Source organism: Podarcis melisellensis (genome assembly GCF_964234715.1).
Source record: "Podarcis melisellensis genome assembly, chromosome: 13".
Lineage (NCBI taxonomy): Eukaryota > Metazoa > Chordata > Lepidosauria > Squamata > Lacertidae > Podarcis > Podarcis melisellensis.
This window is the reverse complement of record NC_138545.1, coordinates 7,574,564-7,594,318: the sequence shown is the minus strand read 5'-3', so window position 1 is coordinate 7,594,318 and position 19,755 is coordinate 7,574,564. Positions and strand designations below refer to the sequence as shown.

Here is a 19,755-nt window from a genome sequence, read left to right as displayed (position 1 = left end):
GTTTCCATCATCCCTGACCACTGGTCCTGTTAGCTAGGGAAGATGGGAGCTGTAGTCCCAAAACATCTGGAGAGCCAAGTATATAAAGTAATGTGAAAACTGGGAATTACAGAGGTAGATAGACGGATTATATGTAGATATATAAAGATATATAGAGGTGTATTTTTATGTTACCTTAGATGCACTATTGTTGGGCACTGCCTCTGACTCTTACCCTGAAAATATGACAGTTGAGTAGTTGGCAGATAGCCAACCAGGTGTTGAATCAGCCAATTCAATGAGCTGGAAAAACCGGATTGGGGTCACGAAGAGTGACTTATGGGAATCCCATAATTTAAAACAGATCCCTGCAGCCACATGTGGTGCTTCCCAGAGTCTTTGCAGGGCATGGTGCTCTAATGAGAATGTGAAAAGGAAGGAAATGTTCCAATCAGAAATTCAATCAAAGTAAAGAACAAAGTGAATGAAATGGCAATGACAACATATTGTTTTGTAAGCAGGTTTGAGACTGTGAAATGGCCATATCTTCCAAGCTACGGAAACTTGGAAATGGAGGCAGAACCATCAAAAGTCAGACTCCTAACTGCCCGGCTTCAGCTTGTGAGGCCTGCAGTTGGGGGTCTCCTGCGAGATGACCAAGTCTGCAGATGACACTAAATTGTTCAAGGTCAGTTAAACTAAAAGTGATCACAAAAAGACCTTTGCAAAGTGAGTGAACGAGCAGTATTACAGGCAAAAACGCGGCAGGAGAGCGGCCCATCTAGTGCATTCCAAAATCCCTGTTGTATAGTCTTCAGTGACAACAGAAGAAAAGGATCCTCTGCATAATATTACATGCACACACGTACCACTGACTTCTAAATTCACCTCTCCAAAGTGAGCGAATGAGCAGTAAAATGGCAAATGCAATTCTGTGTAAACAAGAGTAACAAGAGGCATGACTGAGCAAGAAAGCTTAATTTCACATAGATACTTGTCAGATCTGGTGGTGACTGACGTAGAATGAGACCCTGAGGTTGTGGTAGATATCTCAGTTAAGATGTCAACCTAGTCTGTGGCAGCTGTAAAAAAGGGCAGTGGGGTAGCATGGGTTATCAGCACCCGGGTCAAGGCAAGTAATTTGCGCCCCCTAACCCATGGATTTGCGCCCCCTAACCCGTGGATTTCCCTAACCCCCAGATGTTGTGCCCGGTGCGGCCGGCCCCCCCTGCACCCCCCACGCTACGCCACTGAAAAAGGGTCTGTGTCCCTTTGGAGAATAAAAAACACATTGGAGCCTGTTTGTAGCTTTAAGAAATATGCTTTATTCACCTATTTACACCTTCAGCCTGCATAGTGGGAGTCCAGATCTTACGGCATGGTCATTTCACAAGGCAGCAGCGCAGGCATCCTTTAACCTGCCTGCCCAAGATGGAGCGCAGCTCCTCTCCTGCTTCCCAGCAAACCTTGCTCAAAAACTGCCTTCTCCTGTTCCCTCAAACAACTCTCATCACCTGAAACTGGTCTCTGTTCATGCCTCAGGGCAAGGGGAAGGAGTCTTCTTGCATTGTTAATGGCCCTCCATTGTTCTTTTGATAGCCATAGCTCAGACAGGTTGGTTTGCATAAGCCAGCCCAGCAATTCACTGTCTGGCACAGCTCTGCATCTTGTACTTTATTTATTTATTTATTTATAAAAAATAATAATTAATTTCCAGAAAATTTGTTAAGCAAACAAACAAACATAAATCTCAACCGTATTTAAACCAAACTTAGTAACATTGTTAAGTGACTTCCTCATATTCCCCTGGTTGAATTTCAGTGTACAGTGGTGCCTCGCAAGACGAAATTAATTCGTTCCGCAAGTCTTTTCGTCTTGCGAGTTTTTCGTCTTGCGAAACACGGTTTCCCATAGGAATGCATTGAAAATCAATCAATGCATTCCTATGGAAACCGCCTTCAGACCAGGTCCGGGGACAGTCTGTCCCCCGACCTCTTCTGAAGGCCGGCGGGGGGCGAAAGTCTTTGCTTCCCCCCCCCTGCCTTCCCGGGACAGCGGAGACTTCTCCCCTGTCCCGGGGCGATTTTAAAATGCTGGCGGGCGGCAGCGCTGCCGCCCGCCAGCATTTTAAAATCGCCCCGGGACAGCGGAGAAATTCTCTGCTGTCCTGGGGCGATTTAAAAGCCCCCGGGAAGGCAGGCAGGGGGGACAAAGACTTTCGCCCCCCGCCAGCCTTCAGAAGAGGTCCTGGACCTCTTCTGAAGGCCGGCGGGGGGGCAAAAGTCTTTGCTCCCCCCTGCCTGCCTTCCCGGGAGAGCGGAAAAACGCGCTGCGATTCTCCGCTGTCCCCGACGGCTTTTGAAGGCAGGCGGGGGGGCAAAGACTTTCGCCCTCCGCCGGCCTTCAGAAGAGGTCCAGGACCTCTTCTGAAGGCCGGCGGGGGGCGTACGTCTTTGCTCCCCCCCCGCCTGCCTTCAAAAGCCGTCCAGGATAGCGGGAAGCGCTTCCCTGCTATCCCAGACCACTTTTAAAATGCTGCCGGTGGGGAGCAAAGCCTTTCGGCCCCCGCCGGCCTTCCTGGACCACCGCCAGCATTTAAAAGAGGTCCCCGGAGATTTCCCTATGGGCTTTCTTGTTGCGAAGCAAGCCCATAGGGAAAATCGTCTAGCGAAGCGACGCAAAAACCGAAAAACCCTTTCGTCTTGCGGGTTTTTCATCTTGCGAGGCATTTGTCTTGCGGGGCACCACTGTATATCATTTTAACTGTTTTCCAAAACCTAAACTCTTAGAAAATTAACTTAATCACTTAACCTCTTTCTTTCTTTCCAATTCAGCATTAAACATATTAATTCATCACATTACATATTTAAATCCTAAGCCTATCTGGTATTTGCAAGCTACTCCAGTTAAATTAACTTAACTAAATAGTCTTTAAATTTCATCCACTCTTCCTGGTAATCCTCCTCCTTCTGGTCACGGACTCTTCCAGTCAGGTCGGCTAGCTCCGAAAAGTCCATCATCTTCATCTGCCAATCTTCCGCTGTTGGAACTTCTAATGTTTTCCAATTCTTAGCTAGTAGAATTCGAGCAGCGGTTGTGGCATACAAAAATAATTTAACATCTTTCTTGGGCAATTCCAAACCTATTATTCCAAGAAGAAAGACCTCTGGTTTCTTAATAAATGTATATTTCAACATTTTTTTCAATTCATTATAAATCTTCTCCCAGAAGTCTTTCACCTTGGGGCAGGTCCACCACATATGATAGAAAGTACCCTCCTTCTCTTTACATTTCCAACATAGATTATCACTGTTATGGTAAATCTTTGCTAATTTTACAGGCGTCAAATACCATCTATACATCATTTCCATTATATTTTCCTTTAACCCCGTACATGCAGTGAATTTGACCCCTTTCTTCCACATTCTTTCCCAGTCTTCAAATATTATGTTATGTCCCACATCTCTTGCCCAGTCTATCATCACTGATTTAACTTGTTCATCTTTTGTATGCCACTCCAACAATAAGTTATACATTTTAGACAAATTTTTAACTTTAGAATCCAACAACTCCGTTTCCAACTTGGATTTTTCTGAAGCAAAACCATTTTTCTTATCTAATTTGAACTCTTCATTAATATTTAACTTGATCAAATGGTTTTATTTTATAACCTTCTTTATCCTCCAACAATAAATCTGAGTACCTCAACCACTTGATGTCCATATTTAACTTTTTCTGGGCCTTCGCCTCCATTGGTGAAAGCCATCTGGGTGTCTTCCTTTCTAAGAGATCTTTATATTTTATCCATACATTGTACAGAGATTTCCTAATTACGTGATTTTTAAAAGCATTATGGGCTTTTCTTTATCATTAAAGTTTAGTTTACATTCATGTGAGCCACTTATTTTTTTTTTTAATAGCAAAGGAAACTCTGCTGAGGAAAAGTGTTGAATGTCCTAAACTGCGTGAGTGAGGGGATATTCCCAGTTTGCCAGGAGGATTCATTTTGTAAAATATCCCCCACCTCCAAAACAATTGGGTTATGAGCACAGTCTGACATAGAGAGGAAAAAAATTATGGCCACGTATATAAAAGCTGTGAAAGCCCTTGAGCCTGCTGTCCCTGTTCTCACTGTTGCGCAAGAGTAAATTAATCAAGCAGAGTCTTCTTCATAAGCAGAATAAAACTTTACTGAAGAAAATAAACTTGTTCATAAACAGCATAGTCAAAAAGCATACACAGAGTGCTCATAATAGCTAGCTTAGTCTTCACAGAGGCACAGATCTTGATTACTGGTTAACTGTAGTCCTGGAGCCGCTCTGTCTGCAACAACACAACATACTGCCAGAGACACACACACACTACCCTGCGGCCCACAGAGATGGCTGGTTACATTTATAGGGGAAATGAGTCATGAGTCACAGCGACACAGCATTTTACTGCTAACAGTTAGGCTTGTGTAGGCCTCGTAGGCCGCACTGCCTAGGCCTTGCCTGCTTCTGCTCTCAGGAAACACACTCATAACACTCACTTCAAGCAACTATCCTTTATGGAGATTTCGATGAAGAATGAGCTGGTGAAAAAGGATTTGTGAGCAACAATTGAAAAATCTGCACCAGCAAAAGAGGCAGAAAAAGTAAAGTCGGAAATGCAGGACAGAAAGGCGAGGGCAGAAGTTTCAACTTATGTGAGTGACGGTGACTTGCACCACATTAGAGATTTTAAGACTGGCAAAGAGTTGTGGCAAGGTCCGAAACACTCTGAATAAGAGACAGTATCTATCAAGAAAGCTTTTTAATATAAAATTTAAAGAAAATGGAGATTTAGAAAAGCATCTGTCAGGGAACTGACATCGGAGCCGAGTGGAGCAGCAAGGCTCCCTAATGATGCCGGAGAGGGAACCAGCAAGGAGAGAGAGAGAGAGAGAGCTTCCGCTGGGGAAGGAAATCAAGGTGACACCAGGAAGAAAGGAGAGGCTGAGAGTACTTTGGAGGGGAGGCTCCGAGACTCTTCCAGTGAAGTCAGTGAGGAAAGTGCAGGACCACCCCTTGGCACACCCACTCTGCGCAGAAGGCTTCCGCGCAGAGAAGCGAGGAGGAGATTATCTGTTAAGGAATTCTTATGTTGGAGGAAGTTTAGGAAACGCCCACTGACGGATTCTGCCAGTGATTGAGACAGTCGCGTTTTTAGGGCTGTCAAACCGGGAAAAGGTCCAGCTACGTAGCCAGCTCGGACCACTTTGTAATTTACGCACAAGCAACCCCAATTCCCATTACAGCATCCAAGTCAAGTGACAGAGTTGAGGGATCATTTAAATACTATAGGCAAGAAATTTGAAGAAGAGGACAAAGTGGTTCTAATTCTGTCAAGTCTGCCTGAAAGTTACAGTTCTTTGATACATGCACTAGAGACTAAATATAAACTTGATATGAAAAATGTTGTACCAAGACTTAAGGAGGAGGCTGCTAGGAGAGCTGAAAAGAAAAAAGAATGTGAAGCGCAAGTATTTGGTGTACAAAAGACTGATAAGTATAATTTTTAAAATAAAACTGCTTTACAAAGTGTAGATAAAAGTGACAAAACTAGATGCTTTTCCTGTCGGAAAATAAGACATTCTTCAAAGAATTGTACAAAACAGAGTGGCACGATTAAAGAAATGTTCCAGGGTGGCAACAGAAAACAAACTGAAAATACTTTTGCAGTTCATCAGAACTATCTAGCAGGAAAACTGGTGCTATTTACAGCAATTCTACTAGTTGGTTAATTGATTCAGCAGCTTCAATGCACATGTCGTGTGATGCTGTTTTTTTTCTTCCAGAAAGTTAAATGAAAACTCATTAGAGACAGCTACAGTTGTAAATGGCCACAAAGTTTCTGTCAAAACAAAAAAAATTCCTTCCAGTAGCACCTTAAAGATCAACTAAGTTAGTTCTTGGTATGAGCTTTCGTGTGCATGCACACTTCTGCAGATACACTGAAACAGAAGTCACCAGACCCTTCTATAAGTTTCTGTGTAAAGGAAAAGGAGCAGGTTTGCTCAAGTGTGTTGCAGGCAGAAAAATGGTTTGTAATGAAGTGAGAAATGTAGTTTACTTAACAGAATTAACAGACGGTTTTCTGAGTGTGTCAACTCTGACCAAGCGTGGTTTAAATGTAAATTTTAATAGCAAAAGATGTGTGATTACCAAAGATGGAGTTTTGTGTGCATAAGGTTTTGGAAATAATGGAGTCTTTGTGCTAGATACAGGTCAAGAAATACAGTTAAGAAGAATTCAAGTGCAGCCTGTGTTCAACTGTGGCACAAAAGGCTTGGTCATAGAGATCTCAGGATAATAGCAGACCTGCCAAAGAAAGGTTTGGAAATTAAACCTTGTAAAGTTGACCTGAAAAATGAAATATGTGAATATTGTTTGTTGGGGAAGGGAAGAAGACCTTCTGTCCCCAAGCAAAGCCATAGAAGTTCAACAGAGCCTTTGCAACTTATTCGTACTGATATATGTTCAAACAATGTCTCATGGGAAATGTAAGTATGTATTGTTTATTGACAATTATTCCAGATACTGCACAACTTATATTTAAAACAAAAAAACAGAAGCTGCAGAGAAATTGGAGATGCAAGTGTTGAAAATCAATTCGGGAGATAGCCACAAGCAATACTTTCAGAGAATGGTAGTGAGTATATGTCATATCACATCAAATCTTATCTAGATGAAACTGGTATTAAACATTTGCACACTACCCCATTTACTCCAGACCAAAATGCAATAGCGAAGAGAAAAAATCACTCTGATAGAGATGGTCGGGTATGTTGACGGAGTCTAATTTATCATTTGAATATTGGGGTGAGGGACTGATGACAACAACATATTGGCAGAGCAGACTGCCAACAAAAGCTACAAATAAAACAGCATTTGAACTTTGGTTTAGAAGAGTACTGAACATCTGTTACGTTAGAGTCTTTGGTTCAAAGGTTTTTGCATATGTGCCAGCACAAAGACGTACCAAACCTAGCACCAGGACTGAGTTAGGAATATTTGTCAGCTTTGAGAAGGGTTGCAAAGGTTACAGAATTCTTAATCCATAGACAAGAGAAGTAAAAGTCGGAAGCCTAGTATATTTTTGAGAAGGAGAGAAATCCTTTGCATGTGTTCCTAATAAGAACAAAGAGGAACAGACTGATGCTGATTCAGTAACTGAAGAGGTTCCAGTAAAACTGATCTCAGAAGTTGAAAGAACAGAGAAAACTAGTCCAAGTACAGAGAATTTACCAGCAGAAGGGGGAACAGAGTCAGGACAAGGAACTGTGTGTGATGAAAAGGAAGAACAATTAGAACCTTTAATTAGATGCTCATCACGAATTAACAAAGGCATGTCAGCAGAGTGACTATCATACACCACAAGAGCAGTAGCTAATTGTGAACCTGACACATGGAAAGACATCGAGAAACTTCCTGCAGAAGAAGCTGCCAAGTGGATAGAAGCAGCCAAGAAAAAAATTGAAGCATTGAATAAAAACAACACTTGGACACTTACCGTATTTTTCGCACCATAGGACACACCGGACAATAGGACACACCTTTTTTTAGAGGGGGGAGAACAAGGGAGGGAAAATCTTCCGCTCTCTGCCCAGTGCCCCTTCAGCAAAGCGGCAGGAAGCGCTGCACAGAGAGTGGGAGAATTTCCCCCCTCTTGTTTTCCCGCTCTAAAACAAGGTGCCGTTTAGGTGCGTTCAGGTGTCCGACCCCTCTCGCTCTCCAGGCTTCAGGTTCCTTTCGACCTGCTCTTTGGGGCAGGCGGGGGGAAGCCCACCACCAGCCCCAAAGAGCAGGTCAGGGAGCAGCGGAAAGGCGCAGCGGAGAGGCTGCTGCCATAGTCACACGTCACTTCTCCAGCTGGGAGAGGATCGCAGGGCTATGGCTTGTTTAGCCCCGCACGTGCGCTCCCGCCTGGAGAGGTGACACACGGCTATAGAGGCTCCTGCCATAGCCACACGTTACCTCTCCAGCCGGGAGAGGGCTGCGGGGCTATGGTGTCTTCGCTCCATAGGACGCACACACATTTCGCCTTTATTTTTGAAGGGGAAAAAGTGCGTCCTATAGAGCGAAAAATACGGTACTTAATTGACAAAGGGCTATAGGGTGCAAATGGGTGTTTGAGAAAAAGTTAGATGAGGATGGAAACGTACAAAGGTATAAAGCAAGGTAGATGATATAATTTTGTATACTGAGAACAAACAAGATTGTACAGAAATTTATGAATGTTTAAATAAGAAAGTTTTGCCATTTTACATGCTAAATTAAAACTGATTAATTCAAATTAGACACAGTGAGAATGGGATTGTAGGAAAAACTACTATTTGAATAGCAGAGTGCTTGGTATCCAGTGGGCGGGACTTGTGTGTTTTGCTCCAGAATCAGCCCCTCCCTTCAGTGGGTTCCATTATTGTTCAGTTAAGAGGGACCAACTGCCTCTTCTTGTTTTCTTGCCTCAGACTTGCCTCATGTTGTTGTATTTAGTTTCATTTATGACAGGTTTTCTTTATTATTAAAGCTTTGTTTAGATGGTCAGATCCCTTCCTGGTGCAACTGGATTTCTCTGCGACCTTTCCTCTCTGCAGGTAGGTGGGACCGATTCGGATGGTCCGCTCCCGCCACTTAATGGATCCAAATGGTTTCCAGAGAGTGGTAGGGAATGCTTTATCCCATGTTGATGGCCTTTCAGCTGATTCCCTGGTGGCCTGCTGGAATGTGGAGTTAACCAGGGCTATTGACTGTTTGGCTCCGAAGCACCCTCTCCGATTGCATGAAGCCCGGACAGCCCCGTGGTTTTCCACGGATCTGAGGGCAATGAAACAATCATTTAGACTGCTAGAGCGCCGCCGGCAGATAACTCATTCTGAAGCTGACCGGACACGAGTTAGAGCTCAATGTCGAGTCTTCCAAGTGGCAGTAGTGACAGCGAAGAAGACTTTCTTAACCACCTCTATTGCATCTGCAGAAAACAGCAGCAGGAGACTCAGATGGTTCATAATTTAGCGGAACCACCTGCTACATCGGGACCCAGTATGGGCCACATGATCTCCTGCAATGATTTTGCAAAGTTTTTTGCATATAAAACAAAAAAAAATTCTTTCAGTAGCACCTTAAAGACCAACTAAGTCTTTTTGCATATAAAGTCACTCAGATTCAGGAAGAAGTAGACCATGGGAGCAGGGCCGGGGCAGGAGAGTGCTACAGTCCTGTCTAGTCAAGTTGCGTGGATTTCGACAGTCTGCTTGGACAAGTGAAACCAACCACCTGTCTCCTTCATCCTTGCCCATCCTGGCTTATAAAAGCTAGCCAGGAAGGGCTGTTCAATGGGCTTCACAGGGTGGTGAATGCTTCCCTCCATGAGGGAGCGGGTGGTTGCTGAGCAACTCCAGTCATGCCTGGAAGAAGCAGACTATTTGGATCCCTTCCAGTTGGGATTCAGGCCTTGTCATGGGACTGAAACTGCCTTGGTCGCACTGGTCGATGATCTCCGGCGGGCTAGGGAGAAAGGTGAGAGCTGTTTGCTAGTTCTGCTGGATATCTCAGCGGCTTTTGACACCATCGACCATAATATCCTTCTGGACCGTCTAGAGCAGCTGGGAGCACTGTCATACAGTGGTTCCACTCCTTCCTCCTGGGCCGTGTTCAGAAAGTGGGGAGGGGGATGAGTGTTCAGACCCCTGGGCTCTCACTTGTGGGTTGTCTCAGGTTCTGTCCTCTCCCCCATACTTTTCAACGTCTACATGCAGCCACTGGGAGAGATCATCAGGGGGTTTGGGCTGGGTGTTCATCAATATGCAGATGATACCCAGCTCTACCTCTCTTTCAAATCAGAACCAGTGAAGGTCCTGTGTGAGTGCCTGGAGGCGGTTGGAGGATGGATGGCGGCTAACAGATTGAGGTTGGATCCTGACAAGACAGAAGTACTATTTTGGGGGGACAGGAGGCAGACGGGTGTGGGGGACTCCCTGGTCCTGACTGTGCCCCCTGAAGGACCAGGTGAAGGTCCTGTGTGAGTGTCTGGAGGCGGTTGGAGGATGGATGGCGGCTAACAGATTGAGATTGAATTCTGACAAGACAGAAGTACTGTTCTTGGGGGACAGGAGGTGGGCAGGTGTGGAGGATTCCCTGGTCCTGAATGGGGTAACTGTGCCCCCTGAAGGACCAGGTGCACAGCCTGGGAGTCATTTTGGACTCACAGCTGTCCATGGAGGCACAGGTCAAATCTGTGTCCAGGGCAGCTGTTTACCAGCTCCATCTGGTACGCAGGATGAGACCCTACTTGCCCACAGACTGCCTCGCAAGAGTGGCGCATGCTCTGGTTATCTCCCGCTTGGACTACTGCAATGTGCTCTACGTGGGGCTACCTTTGAAGGTGACCCGGAAACTACAACTAATCCAGAATGCGGCAGCTGAATGGGAGCAGCCGCCGAGACCACATAACACCGGTCTTGAAAGACCTACACTGGCTCCCGGTACATTTCCAATCACAATTCAAAGTGTTGGTGCTGACTTTTGAAGCCCTAAACAGCCTCGGTGCAGTATACCTGAAGGAGCGTTTCCACCCCCATCGTTCTGCCCGGACACTGAGGTCCAGTGCCTTCTGGTGGTTCCCTCGCTGCGAGAAGCCAAGTTACAGGGAACAAGGCAGAGGGCCTTCTCGGTAGTGGCACCCACCCTGTCAAAGCGCCCTTCTACCAGATGTCAATGAGAACAACAACTACCAGACTTTTAGAAGACAGCTGAAGGCAACCCTGTTTAGGGAAGCTTTTAATGTTTAATAGACTAAGGTATTTTAATATTCTGTTGGAAGCCGCCCAGAGTGGCTAGGGAAGCCCAGCCAGATGGGGGGGGGGGTATAAATAATATGTTGTTGTTGCTGTTGTTGTTTATGTGAGCCACTTATTTTTTTCTCATTGAAAAAGAAACTCTGCTGAGCAAAGACATGAAATGTCCTAAACTGCATCCATGAGGGGATATTCCCAGTTTGCCAGGAGGTACAAAAATGCAGTATGGGGAGGAATTTGGAGAGGGAATATGAAGGGAAGGGGAGAGAGCCACACCACTTCCAGCCTCACAACAGGGTAGACTCATATTTTGAAAGTGTTCTCTCCCCTCTCCTGTCCTGCCAGGTTCTGCAGCCTCTGAAAGCTCTCCTGGTCTTCACTTCTGCCATGGGTGACAACTCCAAGAGGCTGAGGAAAATCTAACTAACTTCCAGCCAGTTGCTAATCTCCCTTTCCTGAGCAACGTTGTGGAGCAGGTGGTCGCAGACCTGATCCAGGCACTCTTGGAGGAAACTGTTTTTCTAGATCCATTTCAGTCAGGATTTAGGCCCGATTTTGGCACAGAAACTGCTTTGGTCGCCCTGTATGTTGACCTCTGTCAGGAGAGATAGGGGAAATGTGTGCCTGTTACTCAGGTGGCCTCAGTGGCGCAAAGTGCCTTCCATCAAGCTTTGGCTGATGTACCACCTACGTGCTTAGCGGGACAGGGATAGCCTAACTATTGTTGCCTGTGCTCTGGTAACTTCAAGGTTAGATTACTGCAATACATTACATGTAGGGTTTAGAAACTTCAGCTAGAGCAGAATTCAGCGGCCAGGTTGCTCACCAGGGCAAGACAATTGGAGCATATTACACTGAACCTGGTTTGACGGCACTGGCTACCAATTATTTTCTGGGCCCAATTCAAACTGTTGGTTTTGACCTATAAAACCTCAAATTGCTCAGGACCAGGATCTCAAGCACCACCTCTTTCCATATGAAACTACATGGACCCTGAAATCATCTTTTGAGGGACTTCTTTGTGGCAACAGCAGAATGGGCCTTTTCTGCAGCAGCTTCCTGTTTGAGGGATGTTCTCCCCAGAGAGGTTCGCCTGGCGCCATCATAATACACATTTATGCACCTGGCAAAAATGTCCCTCTTTAACCAGAAATTTGGTTGATTGCAATCCAATGCCCTTCTAAAATGTGTTGGGCGTAGGCAGTTATTAGGTTGTTTTTGTTTTTTCATGTATTTTATGAGATGGCCACAAGGAGGTCCAGGGCAGAATAGTGATAGAGACCACCACCATGGTGTGGGCCACCTGCAGGTCCACAGGAAAGTCCAGCAGGGAGTCATAGATCTTGCCCAGCATCTGGCTGGTGCTCTTGTAGACGCAGTTCATTCACAGCCCCTGATTCCTACCAACGTGTGCACGTTGTGACGTCAATCCCATCCCCCCCATCTCTCTCTTTTTTAAATAATTTTTATTAATTTTCCTAATTATTACAAATCCTACCAAATTACTTTAATTAAATACAATTTCTTAAAATCAGGTTTCCTGCTCCTGTTGCAAACGTATGTCAATCGTTTCTTCCCATAAGTGCATCATTTCTTTTTTAGTGTCCAGTTGTCATCTGTCACTCTCCGTTACATCATTCTTGCAGCTGACCACATGTTTCCTCCTTACAAACAGCGCCTCTGTTGCATTTCACATGTGTAACCCTTAATGTGCATTGTTGTTTCAGACCTGGTGTGCTAGGAGAGTTAATAACTATCTTCCATTGTTCAGTTCTTTGCAGTGTTTATCTGGATGGTACAAGGTCACATTCCATTCCTTCCACTATTTACCAACTACCGTACGAATTGCGACCATAAGTACTTGTCCAGTCTCCACCATTCCGCTCTGGATTTCTTCCTTGGCACACAAAATATTTTCTCAAATTCAGCTTCTTGCCAGATCTATTCGGCAGCCGTTCATTCTTCTTGCTCTGTATTGCTCCATCACACTCCTCGTCTGATCCAAAAATAATTTGAAATAAAGTCCATTCAACCTTGGCTGTCTCCTATCAGAGGAGGGAGGGTCAGAATTCACAGAAACCTGACACAGATTAAGGAACCCAGCACAAATCATGCCAGAGAGACACGTCCATGCCAGGGACACCCAGGATGCACCCGTTCTGCCCTTCAAGATAGCAGACATAGACTTGAGTGGCGCAGCGCGATGCAGTGAACTCCACAGACCCTAATGGGGAGCATTGCCAGAATCTTTGCCTCATAGATCCTGGTTTTCCCCTGCCCGAACCTCTTTGCTCCCCGTCGAAGGTAGCAAGTGGTGACCACAATTGATACGTGATGCAAGCCGGACCCCCTCCCCCCCCCATCTCAATGACTGGTTGGTGCATATGGAAGATGGGGAGCCAAGTGACTTTTACAAGGGACATGGGCAAAATTGCTGCTATGCTAAAAGTGAAAAGTAGCTGCAAGCCAATTGACCCTTTAACAGCAGCTTAAATCTGGAAATTTCCAGACAAATGAAGAATCTATGGTGGGTTAATTGCTTCCCTGGCAGTCCCAGAATATTAAAGGCAGTTGAGGTGTATGTTACTCCTTGAGGTTTACCGTGAAAACCCCTCTCACTAATAAGAATAGCCACAAGGCAGCAGAGAATTAAGGTCACAGTGTTCCTTCACCATTTTGATAATTCTGCATCTTGTCCTCTAAAGAAGATAAAGGAAGATGATTATATATATTGTGTTCTCATGTTGTACTTTTATGTTCTGAACTGCCTGTGATCTGCTGATAAAGGCTGGTATACAAATAATACTAACAATAACAATTAACATATAATAACAAAAGGAAAACTTCCCCATAGCTATTAGGATTTCCCACAAATCCCAATTACACTAAAGTTCCTGGAAGGACTTTCTGGGAACCTCACAGAATAGCCTCTTCTTGGATTGTCTGGGTGGAGCTACTGATGGGAAACATATCTCACCAAAGTCTCCCAGGATGCTATATAAGCAGGCCTGGTGGCCCACATGCCATTCACACTGAATCCTAAAATGTGGGCCAAGATCTTCTTACCATTTGTGGGACTCCTTTGCGGGGCCAGCCTGCCACTGACTTCTTCCCAGGCTGATACAGGTGAGTTTGCTTCTCTTTCCATTCTCTATGCAGCCTTCTCATGCATCTACCTGAAATCTGAGCATCTGGAACCACCCTTAGAAAAAGAGCAATAACAACCCTTGGATTCTCTTCCTCCAACTTTTCTGCTTATTTGCCAGCAGTAAATGGTATAGTCATTCCAAAGGGACAGATCCCATGGTTCCAAAACAAATATCCTTTTATTAAGATTTGTAAGTGCCTGTTAGATAAGACTCTTGAGAGTCCCATGGACTGCAAGAAGATCAAACCTATCCATTCTTAAGGAAATCCGCCCTGAGTGCTCACTGGAAGGACAGATCGTCAAGCTGAGGCTCCAATACTTTGGCCACGTCATGAGAAGAGAAGACTCCCTGGAAAAGACACTGATGTTGGGAAAGATGGAGGGCGCAAGGAAAAGGGGACGACAGAAGACAAGATGGTTGGACAGTGTTCTCAAAGCTACCAGCATGAATTTGACCAAACTGCGGGAGGCAGTGGAAGATAGGAGTGCCTGGCGTGCTCTGGTTCATGGGGTCACGAAGAGTCGGACACGACCAAATGACTAAACAACAAACGTGCCTGTTTCTGTGTGCTGAGGTCTTTGTAGGTTTAGGGCAGTGTTTCCCAACCTTGTGCCTCCAGATGTTTTTGGCCTACAACTCCCATCATCCCTAGCTAGCAAGACCAGTGGTCAGGGATGATGGGAATTGTAGTTCAAAAACAGCTGGAGGCACAAGGTTGGGAAACACTGGTTTAGGGGACAGAAGAGACAATCTTCTGATGGGGCAAAGAAGGCAGGGCTCTCACAAACTATGTAGCTGAAATTATTTAGCTGAGATTCCTGCATTACAGGGGAAGGTGCTATCAGGGAGGTTCTATCGATACAGGGAGCTCAGCTTTCATCAAGCCTTGACCGAACACTCCTTCTAACTGGGATGGATGTATTCTTCCACCGAGCGTGGAGCTTAGAGAGGGACGCTCATGAAGCTATCATCAACCCTTATTTGAAGAACAGTACACTCCTATCTGGGATGGTCTTCCTCTTCCACTGAACATGCAGCTTAGGGAGGGACGCACATGAAACAGGGGGACACCTGCCTAGCCAGCCAGGTCAGCCAGATCACCCCTGGCAATCAATGGGGTGACAGATGTCTCAGTCGGATCACCCTCACATCCGTCTTGAGACGTCTCCTGGGGCTCCCAAGTTCAATCATGTATGAGACAATGTGTGCAGAACTAGGTATACACACGATGGAATATTGGTTGTGGGCTACCACTATAAAATACTGGTTGCATTTCCATTTTGTTGGCAACCTTTGAGTCTACTCTCTGACCTACTTACGGACTCTGATAAATCGAGAAGTTCCAACTCTTACATAGGAAAATCAGATCTATTGGTATTCAAATCAGATCTTCAAACCCTTGTATAATTTGAATGAGCAATATATTTATTGCAATAATCAAAACAGATTAAGGTACATGGGGGGGGGAAACAACATCAAGTCAGGTGTAAATAAAATTTGCCCCCCCCCCGAGATAACAGGGTCACATATCTCAAAATTAATAATTTCCCCCGAAATAACAGGGTCACATATCTCAAAATTAATAATTTCCCCCAAGATAACAGGGTCACATATCTCAAAATTAATAATTTCTGTCCAACTCAGGACCTTTATCTTAGCCCGGCTGAATGTTTTTCCTTCAGCTTTTGTCTGGGGCAGATTTTTAAAAATCCCCAGAAATGATAGATATTGTGGATGTTCTTTGAATGTGCCAGACACTGTAGAACCTATCCTTTTCTACTATCCATTTTACAACCTGCTACGCAAACGCATGCTACCCCCTTTTTTTTTGTGTAGTCTACCATCACGGCACAATGAAAATATCCGATTCTATCTGTCTGACATTAACCCGGAATTAACTGCAAGGGGGGGGGGTGAGGTTTTGTTAATAGTATTTCTTGGAGTGCTAAATGGCGCTATTTAGCGGGAAGAAATCCCAATGAAGTTCCTCATCATTATATATCTTACATGGCTGTTTATTTCTATATATTTTAAATGTTTTAGGATGCCCTATATTTGTAATGCCTAGAAAAGTTTTGATGACTTAAGCATTACAGGGGGTTGGACTAGATGAGCATTGGGGTCCCTTCCAATTCTAGAATTCTATGATTCCACGAAAAGAGAATATGCGTGGGAAAGAGGGTCAGAGAAAAGAAAAATCACAGGGGTGTAGAGAAGAACAAATGGCAGACAAGAGCGAGACTGGAAGGACTGAGATGAAAAGCAGAGGTTTTAACCTACAGCATTTATTCATTTGCTGATTTTTAAATCATTTCTAAGCTGCTTAAATCTTAAACAGTGCACTAAGCAACATAAAAACTGTAAAGCAGTATCAGAAAAACCATAAAAACAGTAATATAAAGTCATTTAAAAAACAGGAATTTCATCTGTCTGTCTGTCTGTTTGTCTATCTATTTTGTTCCCTTAGGTGAAATATTGGTGTGCACTCTCTCTGGCTCTGTCCCCGAAGGCATGATGATTATGTGGCAGGCAGGTGGCCAATCAGGTAACACCTCCGGAATCATAAGTGCAAGCATTGGTAGCACAGCATACTTCAGCGCTGAAGTACTACCCGTTTCGCAGGTGAACACAAGAACTTTCGCAGATGAATTTCAGCTGAAGTTCGCCTGTCGAGCATCCCTCCCTGGGTCCCAAACAAATGTCAATGAACCTTAAGGTAAAAACTCTCAACACAGTTGGGACGTAGTTTTCCTTTGAAAAGCATGGTTTAGGAGAGGGATGATTGTTTCCAGATTTCTTAAGATTCTCTCAGGGACTGACCCATTTCAAGACTGCTTCCTCCTTATTCAGAAATTTATTTCCACTTTCCATTATGGCCTGTTGAGATAAGACTTTCCCCACCAGTTGCCATGATATCAGTGCTAGTATTGGCTAAAGACACAACTTGAAACTGGAATCAGTCCGGTGGAGGTCTGAACAGTAATTCTCCTCTTATCTCTGCAGAAAGGTTTTCGCCGTTCTTGAGCAATACTAAATGCATGTTTTTATCAGAAGGTAACAATGGAAGAAGGAAAGGAAAGAATGTGTACCCTGCAAGGGCCAAGGTGTCTCCCACAATAATTTCCACCCCCATTAAAAACCATTCCCACCCCCAGCCAAGGACCCTTGTAACCTTCATCTGCCTGTTGATCATGTTTACCCAGCATAGGGTGACATAGATGAACAGATGGTGCCCTTTTATTGGAGGAAGATTTTTGTATCCTTGCCCTGGTTGCCAAGTCCACACATTTGAGGAGCTCCGTACCTAGTTAGCTGCTCCAAGAGCAACTGTGCAGAGATGGTATCATTGGATATGGGAACTTTTTAGCTATCCTTGGTTTTCAAACCCAGTCTATACACCAATACCTCCTCTGGGAAGGCTGGGATGCTTTTTGTGCTGGGCGCTTTCTTTATACATGTTGGGGAAAGGTGCTGTGTAAATATTCCTGGAATTTCCACTGTCCCACCTTGTCCTCATTCAGCTCACGGAAGCCCCATGTATGTGTCACAAATCTTCCTACTCAGGTCCACACACACAAGAACTTTAATTAAATCCGCTTTGCTCCTTAAAGCTTTCATTAAGGATTTACACCCTCTATCTACAGATTAAAAATGTTTGTCAGAGAATCCAGCAGAAAATATTCAGCACTAAATGGTGCCTTAAATGTTATCCATCAATTATGTCTAAACTTAATACCTGTTGCCTCTCCCTTTCTCTCATACTTTCTCCACCCCAAAAATTAAAAAGACAAAAGGAATGGTCTCCATAAGAACCTCTATCACGCCAACCATAAAGAAAACAGCCTTCAGCGAGCACAGACAATCCTCACCGGCATGGTCATAGGGCCCAAGGCAAGTGAACTTTCTGTCCAGTGGGCGAAGAATGCCCTCCTTGAAGGTCGCCATGTGAATCCCCGAGACTTGAAGGGCAGCATCAAGGATTCCCTCTTGGTCTTCAGCCAGGTGGTAGTCCCCTACTCTGACTGGAACAACGGCACTTCATACTCCTGTACATTTACCCGAACAGCAGGCACCGTGGAGCCCAGCCAGAGGCCTGAGGAGAAATCCCAGGGTGAAAAGTGATGCACACCCCTTTCTCAACCTATCCCAGTTTTCCCTCCTCAGCCTATCCCAGATTCAATAATATCCATGTAATTAGGTAGCCTAAGGATGAATAAAAGTGAGCAAACTCGCAGATATCTCTTGATGTGATCACTTGATTGAGGTGGTGGGTGGGTTCTGGAAAGAAGTGGGGAACGGATTAATCTCCCTGCAAAATCGTGTTGAAGTTTGAATATTGTAGAAGCAAAGTGTGTTTAGCACATAACCATGAAGTTCACTGGGGGGCTTTTGGCTAGTCACTGTCTCTTAGCCTATCCTTCCTCACCAGGGTTTAGACTCTAACTGAGCACAGATTTTTGTGTGTCCCCCCCCCCCAGCAGAGCATGTCCTATAAAAAGAAAGGTGAGTGGAGTGACAACAATTCCATTTGCTGACCAGGGTCTTCTGCCTGTTGATCATGTTTACCCAACATCAGTTGACCTAGATGAACAGGTGGTGCAGTTCTGTTGGAGGCAGATTGTCATATCCTTGCCCTGGTGGTCCAGTCCACACATTAAGGAACTACGTAGCTAGTTGAGATTCCTGCTTTGCAGGGGGTTGGACTAGATGACCCTTGGGACCCTTCCAACTCAATAATTCCACGATTCAAGGAAAAGAAAATATCCATGGACAAGAGGGTCAGAGAGAAGGAAAATCACAGGGCTGTAGAGACGAATGGATGGCAGATAAAAGCAAGAAATGAAAGACTGAGATGGAAAGGAGAGGTTTGAATCCAAGGCATCTATTAATTCATTGATTGTAAAATCATGTCTAAGCTGCTTTATATTTAAAAATAACACACTTAAGGAGTGCAAAAGGACAATGTGCTGCTGCTGTGAAGCATGTATGAAAAATACAGAAGGTAGGCAAACCCTTCAGAATAACCCTGTCAAGAATTCCTGTGTTCATCAGAATGTCATCATAGCCCTTTCTAGATGCTCCTGCGTGTCCTTCTTTCAAGACCACCATTTCCTAAATGCTGCCTGTCCATCAGGTATGTCTAGATCTAATAACAGTTGCCTCTCCTTTTGTCTCATACTAACCCCCACCGGAAACTTAAAAAGACAAGGTGAATGGTCCCCATGCCAATTTCTATTGCACTGCGAAGAAACCAGCCTTCAGCAAGCACAGACAATGCTCACCGGCTTGGTCACAGGGCTCAATACAAGTGAAGTTTCTGTTCAGTGGATTAATAATAATAATAATAATAATAATAATATACCCCACCCATCAGGCTGGGCTGCTTCCCCAGCCATTCTGGGCAGCTCCTAACAGAATTAAAAGCACAATAAAACATCAAACATTAAAAACCTCCCTAAACAGGGATGCCTTCAAATGTCTTTGAAAAGTCAGATAGTTCTTTATTTCCTTGACATCTGATGGGAGGGCGCTCCACAGGGCGGGCGCCACTACTGAGAAGGGCCTCTGTCTAGTTACCTCTTTGTGGGTCAGCATGTGGACACCCGAGTATTTAAGGACAGCAGCAAGGTTTCCCTCTTGGCCTTCAGCCAGGTGATGGTTTCCTACTCTGACTGAATCAATGACACCATGAAGCTCACCCAGAGGCCTGAGGAGAAATCCCAGAGTTCAACAAGAAAGTGGTGGTGCCGACTGCAACAAGAAAGTGGTGGTGCCGAGTGCAGAACGTACCTTACGTAGCCCTGGTAAAAG

At 44.8% G+C, this 19,755-nt stretch overlaps 1 protein-coding gene across 5 annotated transcripts in view; it reads left to right on the top strand.

Annotated features, from left to right (window-relative positions):
- The window catches only part of LOC309355865 (uncharacterized protein), a 121,965-nt gene that overhangs the window by 66,219 nt on the left and 35,991 nt on the right, over window positions 1-19,755 (top strand). For 2 of the 5 annotated variants that reach the window (XM_081887082.1, XM_081887084.1), the window contains one exon: window positions 17,780-18,178. The exons of 2 other annotated variants lie outside the window; for them this stretch is intronic. In XM_081887082.1, coding sequence (XP_081743208.1) covers window positions 17,780-18,066 — 287 coding nt within the window. In that variant the 3' untranslated portion in view covers window positions 18,067-18,178. Of the gene's footprint in view, window positions 1-17,779; window positions 18,179-19,192; window positions 19,300-19,755 lie in introns of those variants that run through there. One more of the 5 variants, XR_014162585.1, reaches the window with a different exon arrangement.